The sequence below is a fragment of the Camelus ferus genome, chromosome 13 (genome assembly GCF_009834535.1).
Source record: "Camelus ferus isolate YT-003-E chromosome 13, BCGSAC_Cfer_1.0, whole genome shotgun sequence".
Classification (NCBI taxonomy): Eukaryota; Metazoa; Chordata; class Mammalia; order Artiodactyla; family Camelidae; genus Camelus; species Camelus ferus.
Window position 1 is genome coordinate 52,833,554 of NC_045708.1, and position 18,343 is coordinate 52,851,896.

Below are 18,343 nucleotides of genomic sequence, written 5' to 3' on the forward strand. Positions count from 1 at the left end.
TTAACATTTACCTTCTCAGATTATTTGGTAAGGTTATCAGAGGGAACACTAATTCTGCCGTCAGACTTAGGGGCAAATCCCCATTCAGCCACTTCTGTGACTCCCTTGAGAAGTTTTTAATTTCCTTAAGTTGTAACCTTCCGTTTTGTAAAACAAGGAAAAAACAATAGTATGTAAAGGTGACAAGGAGAATTACATAATGCCTGCAAATCACTGTTACATACCTTAAACTGTCTTTTAGTTAAAACTATCCACTCTGTTTTCCAGAAATAAAACTATTTCCAGCTCAGGAAAGCTATAAGGTTATTTCTATTAAAAACAAACAAAAACAAACAAAAAACAAACATCCCTAAAAATTATGTCAAAAACAGGGGTCAGAAGGTAGCAATTCTCTACCTTTTTACCAGTATCTACAACACTGGTTGTGGATGCCAAATACCAAGAGATGAGAAAGAAAACAAAGACTAGTTTACCTTGTGCCTAGAGATAGTCTTATGCTTAGAGCTTGCTCTGAATTCGGGCATTTGTTACCAGACACCATTTAATACTGTTTGGATAAAAGGATTCTGAATGGAAAATTAAGAACACTTAGCAGTTAAGAGGGATAGCTGTTGGATGCTTAAGTGACAGAATAATTCAGGAAGCACACAGTGGTGCACTATTCTACCACATGGAATGAGGTATTTAATATTCTGGCATAAAGTCTTCAACTAATTTGGCTACTGTTAAAAAAAAAAAAAAAAGGTCACAAAAATTGTTAAGTACCCAACATTATATAGTGATCGTAGCTTTGGAATGTTTTAAACCAAGCATTCATATACAAAAATAAGGTGACATTACACAAAGGATAAGTGAATATAGGGAGTTTAAAATGCACAACCCAAAGTAACAAACCAGACTTAAATAGCTTAAAAATGAACATTAAATCACAGCTTAAAAATTCTAATTTATTTCTAACAAACACAACTTGATGCTTGACTCACAAGCTTTATTTACATTTGTCTACAGCATCATTTCCTTATGAAATGAACTAACACAGCTTAGTTAAACCAAATAAAATCATAATCATTTCAATTGTCTGTAAACTACTATTAGCTAAATTCTTGCATTTTCTTATTAGTACAGCCAAAGTTTTAAATACAGAAAGCACAAGAATAAACCAACGGTAACATGTAGAATCTAGAAGATCATCTGGGCAATTTAGAAGGTGGACTTTCAAGAAGTCTGAGGCACAATTACAAGAGTAAAAGTTCTTGTGCAACCTACAGTAAATGTAGCAAAGAAAAATTAAGACATAAAAAAACAAGGGGAAGTTCATTGTAAAAATATTATCAAAATATTTCTACATAAGCTATTTTGCTTTTATCTTTAGATCAGTTGAAGAGAAAAATCACTCATTTTAAAATAAAAAACAAATATAATTTTGGTCTGCCTACTAAATATCTTAAAACATTTTAATTTTTAATTGCAGTAAGTTAAGGAGAAACAAACCAAAACAAGAAAAAGTGGGTATCGATCCCCATGACAAAAAGTTCCCAAGCACAGCTGTCGGTTTCCCTTAATATACTTACCTTGCATTGTCACTGAAGATACTGTTAAGAGAAATCTTTTTTTCTTTAAATCAGAAGACAAAATAGAGCTCAAATGACCAGATTTTAATTTTGAGAAATAAAACAAACCCTGAAAGTATTTTAAGCCATAAGTAATTTCAAGGGAATAGGAACAATTATTCCTGCTTATGTCATGAGAAAATAAGCATCCGTTACTCAGAAGAAAACTTTATGCAGCATGTTTAAAGTTAAACATTTCAAAGCATATGTGTACTTAAATTCACAATGTCTCTGTTGGTCTTCACCCAAAGAGAAATATAATTCAAAAGCTTTCTTCAATTGGTTCTTCATTAACCATGGTTTAATCTCTGCTTACCCTATCATATGCGATAACGGGATTTTTAAAGGGTATCACACAGAGCTTCTTAAAATGTTAGAATAAACATTTTAAAATAAGATGTTTTTCTCATCAGCCATCGTAGAGAAGAGATAAACTATTAGGCATTCTTGCTGCAAATAGAAAGGGAGAAATAACACCCTTTTCCTTTGCAATTCACAAAATTTTTCAGTATTAAACTTACAAAAGTGGATAAAACAGACAATGATTCTAAGGCACCCTTAAATTAGGGAATTTCAAAATAAAGAAATTTCCAGTTGACTGTTTTACAACTCGTTAAATTTTTCTGTTAAGATTTATTTCGACATAGGTTAACATAAATAGATTGACTCCTCTCCCCAGATTAACTTATACAGACTGTTTCCAACTACTTTACCACAGTCTTGCCTCCACGCTCAAAGTCCAGACAAGCCTAGGTAATGCTGTCTCAAGTCAACAGACAGTTCATATTTGGAGATGAGAAAAACAAGAGTTCAAATTAGAAACATAGTACTTTGTTATAGCTGAGATGGTTTCAAATGAAGCAAATGGCTGTAAATAATGAATGATAAACAGAGCCATCTATTTTGGGACATTATGGCTTAAAATACTATTTACTTTTAATTTCACAAATAAACACAGCTGTATTGTTCTGAAAAGCAATGAAAGGCATGCACCTCTACTAGCAGATTTAGCACTTCTGACCAAGTAAGACACCAACTTCTTAAAAAAATATGCTTCATGCATTGTACTGGACTTTTTTTTTTTTAAGATGTAAATTTTAATACATTATTTCTTTTTTGAACTTGAACGGGAACCAGAATGGGATGATCCAGAAGATGACCTGTGGTGCCTGTAAGACATAATGGAGAAAGCAGGTAATCTAGTGAGCTGGAGCTCAAATCAGCACTCAATCATAAGACTTCGAGAATATAAAAAAAATTAGACCTCATTACACTGACAAAATGAATAATTAAAATCTAGGATATAAACTTAAATACATACAATTAACTAGTACTTAAACCTAGGATATGAGCCCAGTAGTAGTGTAACAATAATTAAAAATTCTCTATAATTTAAAAATACCTCAAGATATAGCCACCTCTCAATTATTTAAGGTAATAAAGGAAGGCCTTGCAAAATTATATAAAATTAGATTAATATACAACAAAGGCATATAAACTTGGTAATGACAATGTGCCCAAGTCATTCTGTGATACACTGTAGACAGTCTGGTAAGTCTACATGTAAAACAGGTACAGCAAGGCTTCTGACTGTATATGCAAATATATATCCATAAATAATCATGTTTTGGAAATCTAGGTCACATAAGATGATTGTACAATTAGTTACAGGATTATATTCATGCAGCTAATATGAATAAGTCAATATATCAACCTGGGTAAAGTAGTGGTGTTCCGAGGGGCTGGCCCTGGGCTCAGGGTTGTTTAGTGTTTTCACCAATCACCTGGCTTATGGAATAGAGAACATGTTCATTAAGTTTAGATGACAACAAACTAGGGGGATTATATGTGGCTAAGATAAAAATGTGCAGAAGTGGCAAAAAAGCAACAGAATGAATTTCATTCAAGTACAGCGTAGTTTTCTCACAAAGGAACAAATGCACAGAAACTAGACTAGTTGTGTGTAACCTTAATATCTAAACTTCAAAATGGGAAGAAGCAAAACCAATCCTTATGTACAAGTAGAGGTAATCCTACCACTGAATGCACCAAAAAATCAGGTTTTATCTAATCTTTACTTTCACAAGCTGAAAGGATATAAAGAATTTGCAAAGATTATTAAGGAAGCCATTAAAATGACTATATAATTAGACATTAAGAACCAAGAGAGAGATAAAGAATAATTAGTCTGCTGCAGAAAAGGCTGAAAGATGGATGACACACTATCCAAATTTTAAAAATGTAAACATAGATAAAATAATCTAGTAAAGTTCTTTCTCTACAAAAAATGGATTCAGATTGTAAGATGAAAAATCTATTAGCTACAAGAACAATTTCCTTATAGACAAAGGGCATGAAACAATAATTTGCTGCAGAAATGTATTTACACATATTTAAATGAGGACAGATTTCCAATGATCTATAGTAGTTAATTTTCTTACTAAATGCCCTAGAATTCTACAGTTTCTAATATTTAATGTAAAATCAATAGCATAAATACCTATAAAAATCAACCTCTAAATTACATCATCACACAGCTTCTGAATTAAAATCTTGAAAGACAAAATAACCGAGAGTTGGCTATAATTATATATAAAAATAAAAATCTAAACAATAAAATAATCAGATAGCAGAAGAGTGTTTTGCTCTACAACTTTTCTGAACAACTTGGTCAAAGCACACAGGATAAACAAAGTAATCTGTTTTTTGAAGTTCAAAGTTGAAAAGAATAATTTAAAGTGGGAACAAAGGAGACAATGAAAACCTAATCCTTGACTAAGAAGTTACTTAATCTATTAAACACACTTAAGAACACCCATTCTTATTTCTACAGAAACCCAAACCTTTCGGGTGACCGTGATCTTGTTCGTCTTTTTTTGCGATCACCAGATGAAGATCTAGAACGACTTCTCTTTCTGTTCCTCTCAGGAGATGATGATGAACTTGAATAAGATCTTTTTCGTGGGGAAGAAGAGCCCCTGTGGGACCTGGAGCTGGATCTTCATTGATTGAGAAACAAATCAAACATTTCATTAAAAGAAGAAATGAGGTAAATAGTTTAGTTAATAGCTCCAAAAATAAACAAATAAGAATTTATAACTATAAAAATTTTGTAAGAAAGAATACTTACAGCTTATTCAACAGAAGACTTCTGGTTCAACCATGAACTCAACTCTATTTAAATACATTTACTTTAATTTCGTCACCTTTAAAGATTCTAAGTGCTCATTACTTGTAATTAAAAACCAGCTTAATATATTAAAGGAGAATCTTAATTTTTTTTTAATTTAAGGCTTTCATTTTAAAGTATATATAAATAGCAAAACCAACAGGTAACTGGGCATTTGCACGACTTTGTGTCTAGAAACTACATCTCCATGTGGTCAAAAAACTGTATCATACAACTCCCTGAGGAAAATAAGTGTAACAATTCTTTGTGGAACTATGCAACTATTAGTTAAGTTGCTACAGAAAAAGCAGGGGGACAAAATGACAAAGAACAGTAGCTATTAAACTGCTAAATATTCAAAGAAAAAATAAAATGAATAACTTTCAAAACAATTTATATTAACAATATTTATTTTTATGAAAGATCACTATCCATGAAGAATGAAGTGTTGACATTCACATGTTTCAGGTAGAGGTAATGTGCAAATGTTTAAATACAATTTTTTTCTTCATTTACATATTTTGGTTGAAGTAATTTAGCTCAAACTTCCCAAAAAATTCACCTTTGGGCTTAAAATAAAATCAGAAAGCCCAAAAGGAGAATTCTTTGGAAAGTTATAAGCAATGAAAAAAATGTTTGCAAAGAATATGAAGGCTGTTCTGTAAATGTTAATCAAAGTGCTTCCCAAAGGGAACTAGGATTTAAGAATCTTCACCTAAGAAGCACTCAAGCAAAAGAACTAGAACATTGATAATACATAATAATGATAAGAATAAACTCATTTGCTCTTATTTTGTATTGGCTTAATACAAGTGTGCTCATCAATCGTTTCTCCTTAATGTTGTTAAATTGCAGTTGCCCTCTAATGCTAGAGTTGGCTCTAATAAACTATTAAGCAATCATTTTACCAAAATAGCTATCACTACACTTCAGCGTGAAGTTCCACACAAGTGGAATTTCAGTTATTTTCTTATTTATGACACGTGCTTTTAATAGATCAATAAATTAACTTAAAAAGAAAGCAGCATATTTTGACTAAGTTTAGAAAAAAACTTTGAGACTAAAAGCTAGTTTCTCATTTGCATCTTTACAAATTATTTTTGCCTCTGTAGGTCTGACTAAATGCTACCTGAAGTTAACAAGAATGTTTACTTGAAGATCACCTTCTACCTAGACTAACCAACCAGACTTCTTGATTTAGTTTGTGTAATTTAAGAAGTGTCTACACGTCTTACATATTACACATACTATGCATAATACTGTGTAATATTACAGAGAAATGAAAATAAAGCCCTCCAGAAACTTCACCTGATATAAATGACAAAATTGTTTCTGTAAATATTGAAACTGTCTTGCAAAAGAAAATCTGTTTTGAGGCAGCGTTATTTTTCTTTCTCTAAAAAACCAAGTAAACTTTTAATTTGCGTGTCTCTAATTTTAACTACCATTGCAAATATAACTTTAATGAATAGACATCTGGTGATAAGACTTGGCTCCATCTTCCTATTCATCACATTTTAGCACAAATATAGCAAAGCTTGCATAATGCCAAAATAACCACCTTAATTCAATCATGGGAATGTCTTGGCACACTGCTTGTAATGGAAATGTCTCATGGTGAGAAAATTAAGCTGAGGCAAGTGCATTAGTTTTCTAATGCTAAAATAAAATCGACAAGTAGAAGCAAAATAAGAGAAAAAAAGCAGCAACACCTTCTGCAGCCTTTAAATATTTTTTTCTCTCTGCTTTACAGAGAGATGCTACCTCATTCACCTTGATTTCGACCCACGAGATCTCGAACGTTCTCTGGAACTGGAACGAGATCTTGACTGCGAACTGGAAGAACTTCTTGAACGGGACCTGGAACACATGGAATGATTTTTTTTTCCAGGACCATTTTATTGAGCTGTGATACGAACACTGAAAGAAAAATATGCATTAGAATTCATTTTCATATAATAACTATTTAGGACATATATCTTCAAAACACAATATTTTAAAGTAACTAAACTTATTGTTCCATTTTAAAATTTATGCCAAAACTTAATAGATAATTTTTGAAAATGATCAACTATTACTTTCCAAGTTCCACAAAATCACTCAAAATCATTCAAGATTATACAAATAAAAACATCCAGCATTGTCATTAATTAACATTGAATATTTAATGTTCACAAATAGTTAATAGTATTCTGAGACTTACACATCCAGGAATAGTGAATGTTGCAATTCATATTTAACGTCTGTGAAATATTTCTGTCAATTTCCCTTATAAAGTCCTTCTATTTCCTTGATCACTAGCTAGTATGAAGCTTAAATTTTGACATGTGTATGTTTTTAACTTCTATGTTTTCCCATCTCCTCAAAGGTTAGAGAATTAAAGGAAAAATACATTAACAATCCTGCCATTGTTTTAGGTAATTATATTACTAAAAAGTGACACAAGTGGAGATATGGCCTATTTGAATAAAAAAAAAAAACAAATGAAATAAATTTTATTAATCTAATTTATACATTTAATTTGTCCCTGAAAATAATAATCTACAGAAAAAGATTACATTTTCACCTTAAAACTAGTATCTTTCTAACCACACTTTTAAGCTTCCAGGCTTTATAGTACTCAGTAACAACTATCTAACTGTTAAGTACTCAATTAGCTAGTATTTTATTCTTCACTACAGTTAAAATTCATTGCTCATGGTTTCACTTGACCGAATAGGAGTTCAAGGGAACACTGCTTATAAAAGGTATTGCTTTTTCTCACCCCAAATTTTATTTTTATTGTTGATTACACAATCAGGGAATATTTATTAAAATTTTACTTAACAAAACTAATATTCAAGTACAAAACCAATTAAATCCTCTAATTTATTACTGGACAGCTCCATAAAGTATGAACATGAAGACCATAGAACTAATACAGCTGAATTTGCTCCTTTATTCAGAATATCTATACCAAAGTTACTAAAGCACTGTGTAATAAGCAACAATTTAATGCCTAGAAAATTTCTGTACTAGTCTTCAGTGTCATCAGTGGAAATATAAATCAATCTTCACTTTATTTACTTAAAACTTTCTAAGGTAACTGAATATCATATATAATGATGAGGTAACTAAGTATCATTTATAATGATTTAATTGAATTGTTCAAGTCTATTTTAATAAAAGGCATGGTGCTTAAACAGCCTAAGGTTAAGTTTCATATTAAAATTTTGCATTTCTGAAATTTCTGGACAATAATAACTTCCTGGAACTAAGATAAAGAAAATTATCTTTTAAGAGGTGATTTGAATGAAAACTCTAAAAGAAAAGGAAAGTTTATTTAGCCAAGAAAAACAAAATTTATAAATAAAGAAGTTAGATACTGACATTTTGACTGGTGTTACCCTTGACCTGTACCCGTTTACCTGGACCTAGACCTTGAACTCGAGTGGGAGGATGAGCGTGATGAAGATCGTGAAGACCGAGACTTTGAGCGACTTCGTCTATTAGATTTCTTTTTATTATTACTATCTTCTTCTTCACTGGCATCAAGATTATATTTTGAGAGATCAGCATCATCTTCATCCTCATCCTATCAAAAATTCAGGATCAATTATATTTAAACATTTAGATATCGAAGCTATCTACTAGGAATGACTAGCTCCGTGTAGTGGACATCTCCATATGGCTATATCACTAACATCTCAGCAAATTCATTCTCAAACCTGAAATATTCCTCATCTCAGCTAAAGAGACTCAATGACTGTCTTAGACATTCCAAAGAAGTAAACATAGAAGTCACACTCATGTCCCCTTTTTTCTGTCACAATGTATTACCAAATGAGCTGTCAAGAATTTTCAGTTTTACTCCTTTAAAAGTTCTTGAAACCACTTCCCTTAAGTCTTAGGTTCACAACTTCATTCTTTCCACTGGTACACTACCATAATCTTTTAGACTAGTCTCCCTAACTTTGGGAATCCATACTGTCTCCTCAATATTTCAGTATGTTGACAGTCATCCTTTTGAAACACATTAGATAATATACCTCATTTGTTTGTTTATAAAAATCGTTCCACATTTGTTTAGTTGCGTTTGAGGGCCTCCTATGTTTAGACCCCAAAGTACCCTTAATCTGGATCTACTCATCCATAAAATTTTATACTCAGGCCCCACAGAATAAGTTATCACTAGATCTGATGTGGTTGTTGTCCCCTCTGTCACATTCTCTCCTCTGGTCTAACCACACTAGCCTATATATGATTTTTTGAATATTGCTGGCTTGCTTTCTACTAGGGAAACTTCACTTGCTGCTCTCACTGCCTAAAAGTGCTTTGACCTTAGGCTCCTTCATATCATTTTTCTCATTCAAGTCTTAGCTCAAATTTTACTTCCTCAGGAATCTCCCATCCATTGGAACCAAAGTAGCTCTTCTAATGATCTCTTATCACAGTGTATCAAGACAGTATTGATATCCAAACTATCTTGTCCATTTATGTCTTTCCCTCTGTAGAATTTAAGTTTCATTAAGAGAAGACTAGTTCTATCTCAGTCCTTATTGTATCTCCAGAGCCAGAATAGTGCTTCGCAGAGTGGAATTTCAAAATCTTTGTGAAAACAAATGATTACACTGGAGAACATATCCTCACTATGGGCCAAAGGCTGTCAAACACATTCAAATGTTATGCCATAGCTCGAATAAGACAAAGGGAAAATATAACAAGGAAATCAATTACCTCATCTAATTTATACTTAGAAAGGTCTTCATCCTCATCCTCTTCTTCTCCATCAGATTCTTTATCTTCAACTTCCTTTAAAATAGATGCAGGACCAACTGCCTTCCCTCTGTATTTTTTCTTTTTACGTCCAAACTAGAGAAGAAGTTTCATAATATTCCTGTTAGCTGAAACTACTAACATTAAGATTTTTCTAAAAAGTCACTTTTACATATTCTGATCAATATATTTTTTATGTCAATTATATTTAAGTTAATCACAATTTCCTACAAAATGCTAAGCTGCTATAAAAGACTCAAAGTATACTTACAAACATGAGATACATTTAGTATTTTCCTTTTGCATTTGAGACATTTTCTAACATGTTTCTCTAAGTTGCATTCAACTCGTACACTAACATATAGCTTACCTCATCATATTCACCATCAGATTCTTCTCTTTCTATATATTCAACATTTTCTCTTTCATTAAAACCACCACCATATCCTAAAAAAGGGGCATAAATTGTTATCCTATGACAATCCATCAAAATAACAGAAATGTGTCAAAATCACCTCTAAGCAATAGGAAAAAAAAAAAAAAGAAAATCCTATCCACAGCACTTGTCTGTAATAAATTACCGGTCTTTAAAAAAAAAAAAAAAAGTCACTACAAAGAACAGTCTCCAAGTTAGATTCACAGCTGGAAACGTTTGTGGCTATATTTCTACCTCTTCTCAATTTCACAATGTCCTGTATGACTTGACTAATGCATGGAATGTACGATTGGAAAACACCTCCTTAAACTTCTGCTATAACCAAGTTTTAAAAGGAGTTTTCTCTGTAGTTTATTATAATTCTTCTGGGAGAAGTGGGCTCAGTAAGAACCAACAATCAAATTTCACTGTTTACCAGTTGCAAACACTCTGAAATCCTCTGATACACTGAAATTTTGCCAGGCCAAAATGTAGCTATAGCTTAGAAAATTCTTAGTTATGTAGGCAAATCAAGTGACATGATAAAGGACATCCAAACTGGTTTTAATGCAACTATTTTAAATACATGGCTGAAGTCACTCAAGTTTTCTGAAACCAATAAACTTTTCAGTATTTTCAAAATATTCTATTAGAAAGCAATCAAGATTAGTAAACCATTATCGTTTGATGTCACAACTAAAATCTACAATTTAGACTGCCAGGTCTCTGTTGTACGCTTAGCTGAGACTGAAAATATCTCCCATTGAAAAAAATAATAGAAAGGTATGTGGTCAAGAATAATACAATCTAACTAACTCACATATTTCAGAACAGTAACAGGACATAAAGAGTGATTTCCACATTTAAGGATTGAATGAACCAGCAAAATGTTTCCAAGAAACAACATATAGTGGTATCTTCACCTAGGGTAGTAAAGGAAAAGACTCTGGGAGGTAGATGAGAAATAAAGGACTTATTACGAAGGACTTCTGAGTTTCTGGCTTATGTAACAAGCGTATGATGTGTGATACTAATCATGAGAAAGAGATCACTAGAAAAGGGCCAGGTCCTGAGGGAAAATCATGAATTCAGCTTGGATATAATGAGCTTGACATTTACATGGTGATGCTGAATAGGCACCTGAATATACAGGTCAAAGAAGTCTAAGCTAAAGACATAAATTTGATTATCATGGTGTGCCAATGGTTACTTAGACTTAGGGCTTAGAAAAAAATGCATAGAAAATACAGAGCAAAGAAAGATCTTAGGGATTGGACCTTGAAGAATCCCAAGATTCTGTGGCAAGTAGATGATGAAACTAAAAAGAAGAGAGTATAAACAACGGGGTGGGGGGGGGGGGCAGAGGGATTTTTTTTTTTAAATGGAAAAAAATGTAAACCTTAAAAAGGTGAGGGAAGGAGAAAAAAAGAGTCCTTTATTAGTAGACGGCCTTAATCTATCCAATCAGTAGTACATAGGCAAGACTACTACCTGAGAATAAGGAGACTAGAGTAGGACGTGAGGATTGAAAAAGAAAAAAATGTCCAAGAAGACAGGCTATAAGGTTCTCACATGTGAGAATATAAAGTTTTAAAAAGGGGGAGGGGGATGATCCTAGAATTTCTGTTGCAGTTTGGAAGGGCTAGGTCCAAAGGATTCTTTAGTGGGTCTCTTATGCCCCAAAACCAAAGATACAATGGAATAGTCTAAAGTCAGGGAGGAAAAGAAAACAGGGAAGCAGTTTACTAAGTCTAAGTCTGATAAAGTGACTATATATAGAAAGAAGCCTTTGACTGTAAGGGTTGTTGAATGATAAAGTCAGATTTGAGGTATACTGATAATGTAACTCGGCTAACTGATGGTAATGGCAAAACTATATTCTTAGGTAAATATTTTCATTTCACTGCTGACAACAGAGTCAATGGCAGGTTATTATTCAGGCCAGTGGTTATCCAACACCATCTGAATGATCTACAGATTTTGGGGGCTCAACTCCAAAGACCTTTGACAGCTGTTTTGGAATCTGTATTTTTAAGTTTCTCAAATGATTCTAAGGCATAGCCAAGTTTGAGAATTATTGCCTAAGCTTTAGATAAATACTTTAAAAGGTGCCCCTACGCTTTTTTCTGTCATACTAAAATATCAAATGAATGAAAAAAAAAGGTATTACTCTATCATTATTAATAACAAACAGGTAGACCAGTGGAGGAAAGGTTGAGGAACAAAGTATCCTAAGGTCACAATTTGTGAGGATAGGGCTCCCTGATGCTGTACTTTGTAAACTGTGGAATTATGAAACAGAAGATGACTTTATGGATGAAGAAAAAAATACCAAGTTAAAAACTGTAAGATCAGAATAAACAGAATCCTCATTTACCCTGCTCTTTTGAGAAGGTGATATAATTAACAACTCAATTTTTAGTTCTTTCAAAAGCATTTAGTTAGAATGTTTTTGTACCTCACCTGTTCTTTCTTCCAGCTTAGCATACTTTGGTGTATTACACATGTTACACTCTGATCTTCTGGCCCAATTCACATTACTGCAACTTTGAAAGTGAAAAATATCAAATCAGTAGACTGTAAGAAAAGCAGTATGTTTTTAGACATTCTAGAATTTTAAAAACAAAAAGGGTGAAATCACTACCATAAAAAATGTTTTAAGGATTCTATAAGAGAGAACATGGATTCCAACAGACTGAACTATTTAAGTAGAAAAGCAAAAGCTATACAATATAAGGCTTGCCTTTGTCATTGTATGAGAAATGACAAATTTATCTATAGCAATTCTGCTGCCTTGGGGGGAAAAACATTTTAAATGAAAGAGTCTACTAATTTCTCAGTTTCCAAATTCACCTCAAGAGTAAGGTTATATCCTCCAAATATTAAAAAAAAAAAAATTTTTTTTTTTTTGAGGAATCAGTTCTAGAACTGAATTCCACAGCATACCAAATTCAATGACTTAACTTATTGCTGGAAAATTCTCTAATACTAATTTTACTATATATAAGATCAGAAATTTGTGTAAGACCCTTAGTCCTCTTTCATATGTATTTGATTCATCTGCGTAACAGAAAAAGATGGATACTGGAAAAATCAATACAGTACTTGAAAATCAAAAATACTAAGAAACCTACCTACTCAGGAATAATTATGTATGCCATGCAACATACAATTCTAAAATAACTGTGCAAGAAGGCAAGATAAATTTTGCTATATATTTCACATTAATGATACAGGTTAAAAGTTTTTGAGATTTTTAATAACAGAAATAGGTTTTAGTGCATTGAAATACCCCTCCCTCTTTTTTTCTGAATGTTAGCTCGCCTTAAGCATCTGTTTACTGATACATATAAAATCCATCTTAGTAACAACCAATATTACCATTAAAAAGTAGAATTTAAAAGTCTTTTATAGTTATATATCAGACACAGACTGAATAATAATCAACAGATCTTTGATTTAAAGGTTACTTTGGCTTGTTAATGTGACTAGTAAGAGCTGGTAATATTAACAAGTAGTGGCTAGATATATAATGGAAAAAAGCAGGGATGATAATTTGATACGTACGTTTTACACTGCCAGTCATTAGCACTAAATAGGCCTCTGCTCTTTTCTGCAAGTGTCTTTCCTATTTCAGTGCCACCAGCTTTCATCATCTTAGCCTCAGTCGTTTTCTCTGAAAATAGAAAAATCCAGCATGAATCTGGGGAAATAAAGAAGTGATCTGTATATATAATCTTAATAGAAGCTTCCTTAAATACTTACCTCGACCACATCTGTTACAGCTGGTTCTTCTAGCAAAGTTTACATTTCCACATCTGAAAAGCAAGTAAAGAATATTTAGAGACATCTTTTAAAAGTTTACAATTTAAAAAATTCTGTGTACACAACTTTTTAATTTGTCCTCCTATAATACCTGGGTCTAGAACTTGTGAACTTCTAACACCATCTCATATCATGTTAATGTCAATGTTAACTACCCAAACAAAACAAAACAAACCTCACAATTTAGTTCGGAAAAAAAGATTTGAAGTCACATGTCGAGAATAAGAAACTCCAATCTTTCACTTACTAATTATGTAATCCTAGTAAGTCACTTAGGATCTCTGTGCCTCAGAGTCCTCATATTAGCATATATCTTTAATTATGATGAAACCTCTTTACAAAGCTGAATTGAGATGTGACTCCACTGAACAATTACTGATGAGGCACCAGGGAGTTCAAAAAACTTTACAGTAACCCTCAGTGTAGAAAATAAAATTATATAAAATTGTGTAAAGTACTATGAGAAATACAAAATCCTAAGGATGGACCAAGAGGAAGAAAATGAGTAAGTCACAGAGGGCTTCACAGATCTTAATAAAACACTTATTGGAAGCAGGAGGTAGAATGGTAAGAAACAAAGAAAAATAGGTTGTACTGACTAAAAATATAAATAGGTTCAGTAATTATAAGGAAACTGAGTTTGGGGTGATATCAAACCTCTGAAACCCAGTTTAAAAACTACAAGCAATAATCAACATATAGAGTAACACTTCATGATGATATTCAACAAAATTAAAAAACAAAAAAATTATTGGGTTCACCACTGTGGTCCATAGTGTATCTCCATACCGGTAAAAGCATGCTGAATGCTCTAAATAACATGTAAAGCTCAAATTTTAAATAACTGATTACTTTTTTAGGTGTTACACTAGAATGAAATAAAGAGATGTGAAAAACGGAATGGACAGTAAACTGAAGCATTCCAAATAATTTTTAGGTTGTTTTTCCCTCTGAAGAATATCCTTTTGGCCTCAACAAGCATTGAAAACATATTCTGAAAATGTTTTCTGGATTTATAGACATTGTAGACATTACTCTATTCATATATTCGTAACTGAGTTGAAACGCACTCTCAGAAAAATCTACCTCAAATTTTTGAGTATACTGTCATTACTGACACTGTCAAAAGCACATCATTCTACAAATGACCAACAACACAAAATGCTACCTGTGGCTTAGGGACAAGAAATCAAAGGTTTTTATTGGAACATGAGTTGTGCAATTTTTTTCTGACAATTACGTTCCGTCATAATTTTCGTACATCCCCAGATAGGTACACCCATTTAAGCACCCGTCAATAAAATGTAACTAACATTTTACTAGCGCACACTGGCTTCAGCAACAATGTCAAAAGGCAGGGCCACAAAAACACGTGTTTCTCTGCAGCAGGCATTCTCCAGGGCTGAGCAGGCAGAAAAAAAACACAGGCCTCATGTGCTTCGGCTCTAACGGGGCGAAAGGTTCGATTTTTGTGGGGAAATTGAAGGCTAATAAAGTCAATTTCTCCAACCAAAGATAGCTAGTGTTCGTGGGAAAAAGTATAGAGTACGTAAGGTTTGAATTAAAACCAACAACAACAAAACAAACAAAAAAGGCAAGGTGAACTAGGAGAAGCAAAAGGATGAGTTGCAGAAAGCAACGCTTTCAGCGAACAAGAGTAAAGTTCTGCAAGAAGTCACGTGTGGAAGATCCGATACCGAGCTGGCCTTGACCAGGATTTCCGTATCGCTGAAACCCGGCCGGGGGCGGGGGCGGGGTGTGGGGCAAAGGGTCGGCCATCTCGTTCCCCAAAGCGACTGGCTATCTTGGAGAGGTACAGTCGAGGAAACGCTGGAGATAAACTGAAAACAAAGGCTCCCAAAAGACCTCACCGTGAGGAGACGAAAGAGCCTCCTTCCCGCCGGGAGCCGGCAGTTCGCCGCCTCCACCCGGCTTAACGCATCAGAGGTCGTAAAAACGGAAAATGCCCATTCGACCTCGGAAAGCCTCCACCGATCGACCCCGCTCCAATTCGGGGTCCTCATGAACTCACTTTTTGTCAGGGCAAATCCAGTCACCGTCACTGACTCGGAAATTCTTGGTCGACATCTTGGACGCCGCCACCACAGCCACCCGCAGCTACGTCTTGTGAAGAGGAAGCGGGCCGGGGACTTTTGGCACTCCGGGGCTGTCCCCACGCCGCCTGACTCTCTCGCACAACTGTGACGGGGTTTGACAGTGAGAGTACTCGGCCAGGAGTGAGTCTGAACGTTATTATCCAGAGTAACATGCCCGTAAGACTTTTTCCTGGCCGAAAGAGTTACAATGCAAATGTATTCTCTACAGCTAAACTAACAGGCGCCGCCAGGACAGCCCAGGCGGGAGGCCTTCGTGGCACTAGGAGCCTCGGAGAGCCCCCTACAGGCGGGAGGACCCGAAAGGAAAGTACTTCCGCTCAGATGGGCGGAGCTAGGGAGGTGGGGGCGGAAGTGACTGTGTTCGTTTTGGGGCTTGCAGCGTCAGGTAGCTACGTCTACCGTAAGTGGGTGAGGTGTAGTGGGCTCTTCAAGTTTTTGAAGTCATTTTCGTGAAGGCTTGAGAACTCTGTTCTTTCACTGTGCACATGGGATGTCGTTTAGAAACTTACTGTTTTGGGGTACGTAAATAGATGTAATAGATAAACATGGTACACATGGGACCCGATCAGGAATTTTAAAAGTAGGCTATTGCCAGTTTTGTTAAAATTACCTTTGCCTTTTCCCCATTCCATCCCCTGGTCTTCCTTCAGAGGTAATACTCTCCTGTATTTCGGGTTTATTCCTTTGCTTTTTAAAAATTAAGTTTATGTACATATATGTTTAATTTGATAAACGGTTAAACCTTGCAAGAATAGATTTTTGTTATGTAATCGTCTGCACCTTTTTTTCACTCAACAATATATGTTTAAATCATCCTAGATTGTTGCATAAATTTGTATGTAGCTGCACTTAATTTTACTGCTATATCCTGGTAATAAGACTTTGGGTGACAGTCTGTCCCTTCTATATCCCAGCTTTTGTCATTAACTCGGATACAAAAATACAGGGGGGTTTTTTTCCCCTTAGAGTACGACGTATATCTGGAGAGAACGTTTTCAACTACTTTCTAGTTATGTTTGCTCTAAAGTCTTTCATAATTGTAACATCTTGGTTATCCAGCGGTTGGCAGCTGTTGATATTTCCTTGAGAGCTGGCCATATTTTTCCAGCACTTTGTGTACTGAGTAATTGTGATTTTTATCCAAGGCATTTGGAATATGGTGTTGCATAAACTCTGGGTCCTGTTAAAAGCCTTTGAGGAATGTTCATTTTTTTGTTTTGTTTTAGGAAGCCATCCGTCCAGTTTGGTTCATATCACAAGTTGAGTCTCACCTGTGGGTGGTGCCATGTCAGTTCAGTTTTCAAAGGCTTTATGGTGCTGCTTTGAGTCTGTTCTATACTTATAACACTCAGGAATTATTTTGGAACTTGGGCAGTAATTTAAAATGTGGTTCAGTTCACATATCTTTTGCTATGCAGCAGCTTTTTGTCTGCTCTGCTGATGCTCAGTTAAGGTGTGAGCACAGAACTTATGTGGGTTCATACATAGAATGAGGGAGTCCCCTTCTCCAGCTCTCCTCCTTTTGATATTCCTCTCATACTCTGTTTTTCAGGGTCTTCTTTTCCTGGTAGAAATATGAGTTTTCTCTTGAAGTTTTAACTTCGTGCCATAGCTACGGTAGCTGCCTAGGGCCCACACTGGAGCAAAGAGGTGAGAGAAAACAGAGGGAAAAAAAACCAACCCAAACCTGTGTTCCCTCCATACTCTATAGAACATAGAGGCTGCCTTCCCCAGTTTCCTTGTCTAGAAAGACAGTTTCTCTTGGTTTTGTAGCTCTCCAAACCTAGGCCCTAACTCAGGTCGAAGCCCAGAGGGGGAAAAAAAAAAAAGGAGAAAAAAAGCCAGTTATTTCCCACAGACTTGAGCTCCTAGAAACCCCACTTCCCCATTCATCTGGCAAGATGCATGGAGTTTCTCTCTGTTTCTGTTCCCTGTGCTGCCACCACAGTTCCACTAGGTGCCAGGCCTCAAGTCAAAGCTGTGGGAGAAAATAGGAAAAACAAACACACACGGTATTTTTCCAAGTTTTGATTCTCTTCCCCAATCTGCCTGTTTTTGTTTACTTTTTAGAGTCCTCGGGTAGTTGCTTTTTTGTATTTTGCCCTGAACTTTTAGTTGTAATCAGTAGGAAAGATAAACTGTAGTGGTCTAACTCCATTTTGACTGGCACTGCAAGCCAAAGAAATACAGATTACCACTACACATCCATCAGAATGATTAAAATGAGTAATTTACACAATACCAAGTATCTGAGAGGGTATCAAACAACTAGAATTCTCATACACTGCTAGTGGATGTGTCAGCTGGTACATTTACTTTGGAGTAGGTTTGTCAGGATCTATTAAATCTGAACTTGTAGTCACCCCATGACCCTAAAATTCCACTTCTATGTGTATTCCCAACAGAAACGCACATATGTTCACTAAAGAGGTATGTAATAATGTTCATCACT

At 34.6% G+C, this 18,343-nt stretch overlaps 1 protein-coding gene and 1 long non-coding RNA gene across 7 annotated transcripts in view; one reads left to right on the forward strand and one right to left on the reverse strand.

Moving 5' to 3' along the window:
• Positions 1–926: 926 nt before the first annotated feature.
• Positions 927–15,940, reverse strand: ZRANB2 (zinc finger RANBP2-type containing 2). 3 transcript variants are annotated; one of them, XM_006191032.3, is made up of 11 exons: positions 15,807–15,940; positions 13,715–13,767; positions 13,517–13,625; positions 12,413–12,495; positions 9,905–9,981; positions 9,496–9,630; positions 8,187–8,353; positions 6,553–6,639; positions 4,454–4,609; positions 3,325–3,398; positions 927–2,779 (listed from the first exon to the last, which is right to left on the reverse strand). In XM_006191032.3, the coding sequence occupies exons 1-10, from the start codon at positions 15,860–15,862 to the stop codon at positions 3,365–3,367; spliced, it is 957 nt and encodes a 318-aa protein (XP_006191094.1). In that variant the 5' UTR covers positions 15,863–15,940; the 3' UTR covers positions 927–2,779; positions 3,325–3,364. The 3 variants fall into 3 exon arrangements, with proteins under 3 accessions (XP_006191094.1, XP_006191092.1, XP_032350463.1); XM_006191030.3 differs by lacking the exon at positions 3,325–3,398; XM_032494572.1 differs by lacking the exon at positions 3,325–3,398 and having other exon boundaries at positions 15,803–15,917.
• A 335-nt stretch (positions 15,941–16,275) lies between these two features.
• The window catches only part of LOC116668072, a 247,036-nt gene continuing 244,968 nt past the window's right edge, over positions 16,276–18,343 (forward strand). For 3 of the 4 annotated variants that reach the window (XR_004325151.1, XR_004325149.1, XR_004325150.1), the window contains exons 1-2: positions 16,276–16,409; positions 17,444–17,541. This is a non-coding gene — a long non-coding RNA (uncharacterized LOC116668072). The remainder of the gene's footprint in view (positions 16,410–17,443; positions 17,542–18,343) is intronic. The other variant, XR_004325152.1, reaches the window with a different exon arrangement.

Coding starts and splice junctions, on each gene's coding strand:
- ZRANB2 (XM_006191030.3), bottom strand. CDS start 15,862: ATGTCGACCAAGAATTTCCGAGTCAGTGACGGTGACTGGATTTGCCCT. Junction 8,354..9,495: donor CTAAGTATAAATTAGATGAG/GTAATTGATTTC, acceptor AATTTTTGATAG/GATGAGGATGAAGATGATGC. Junction 6,640..8,186: donor AGTTCAAGGTCTAGGTCCAG/GTAAACGGGTAC, acceptor CATGTGTTCCAG/GTCCCGTTCAAGAAGTTCTT.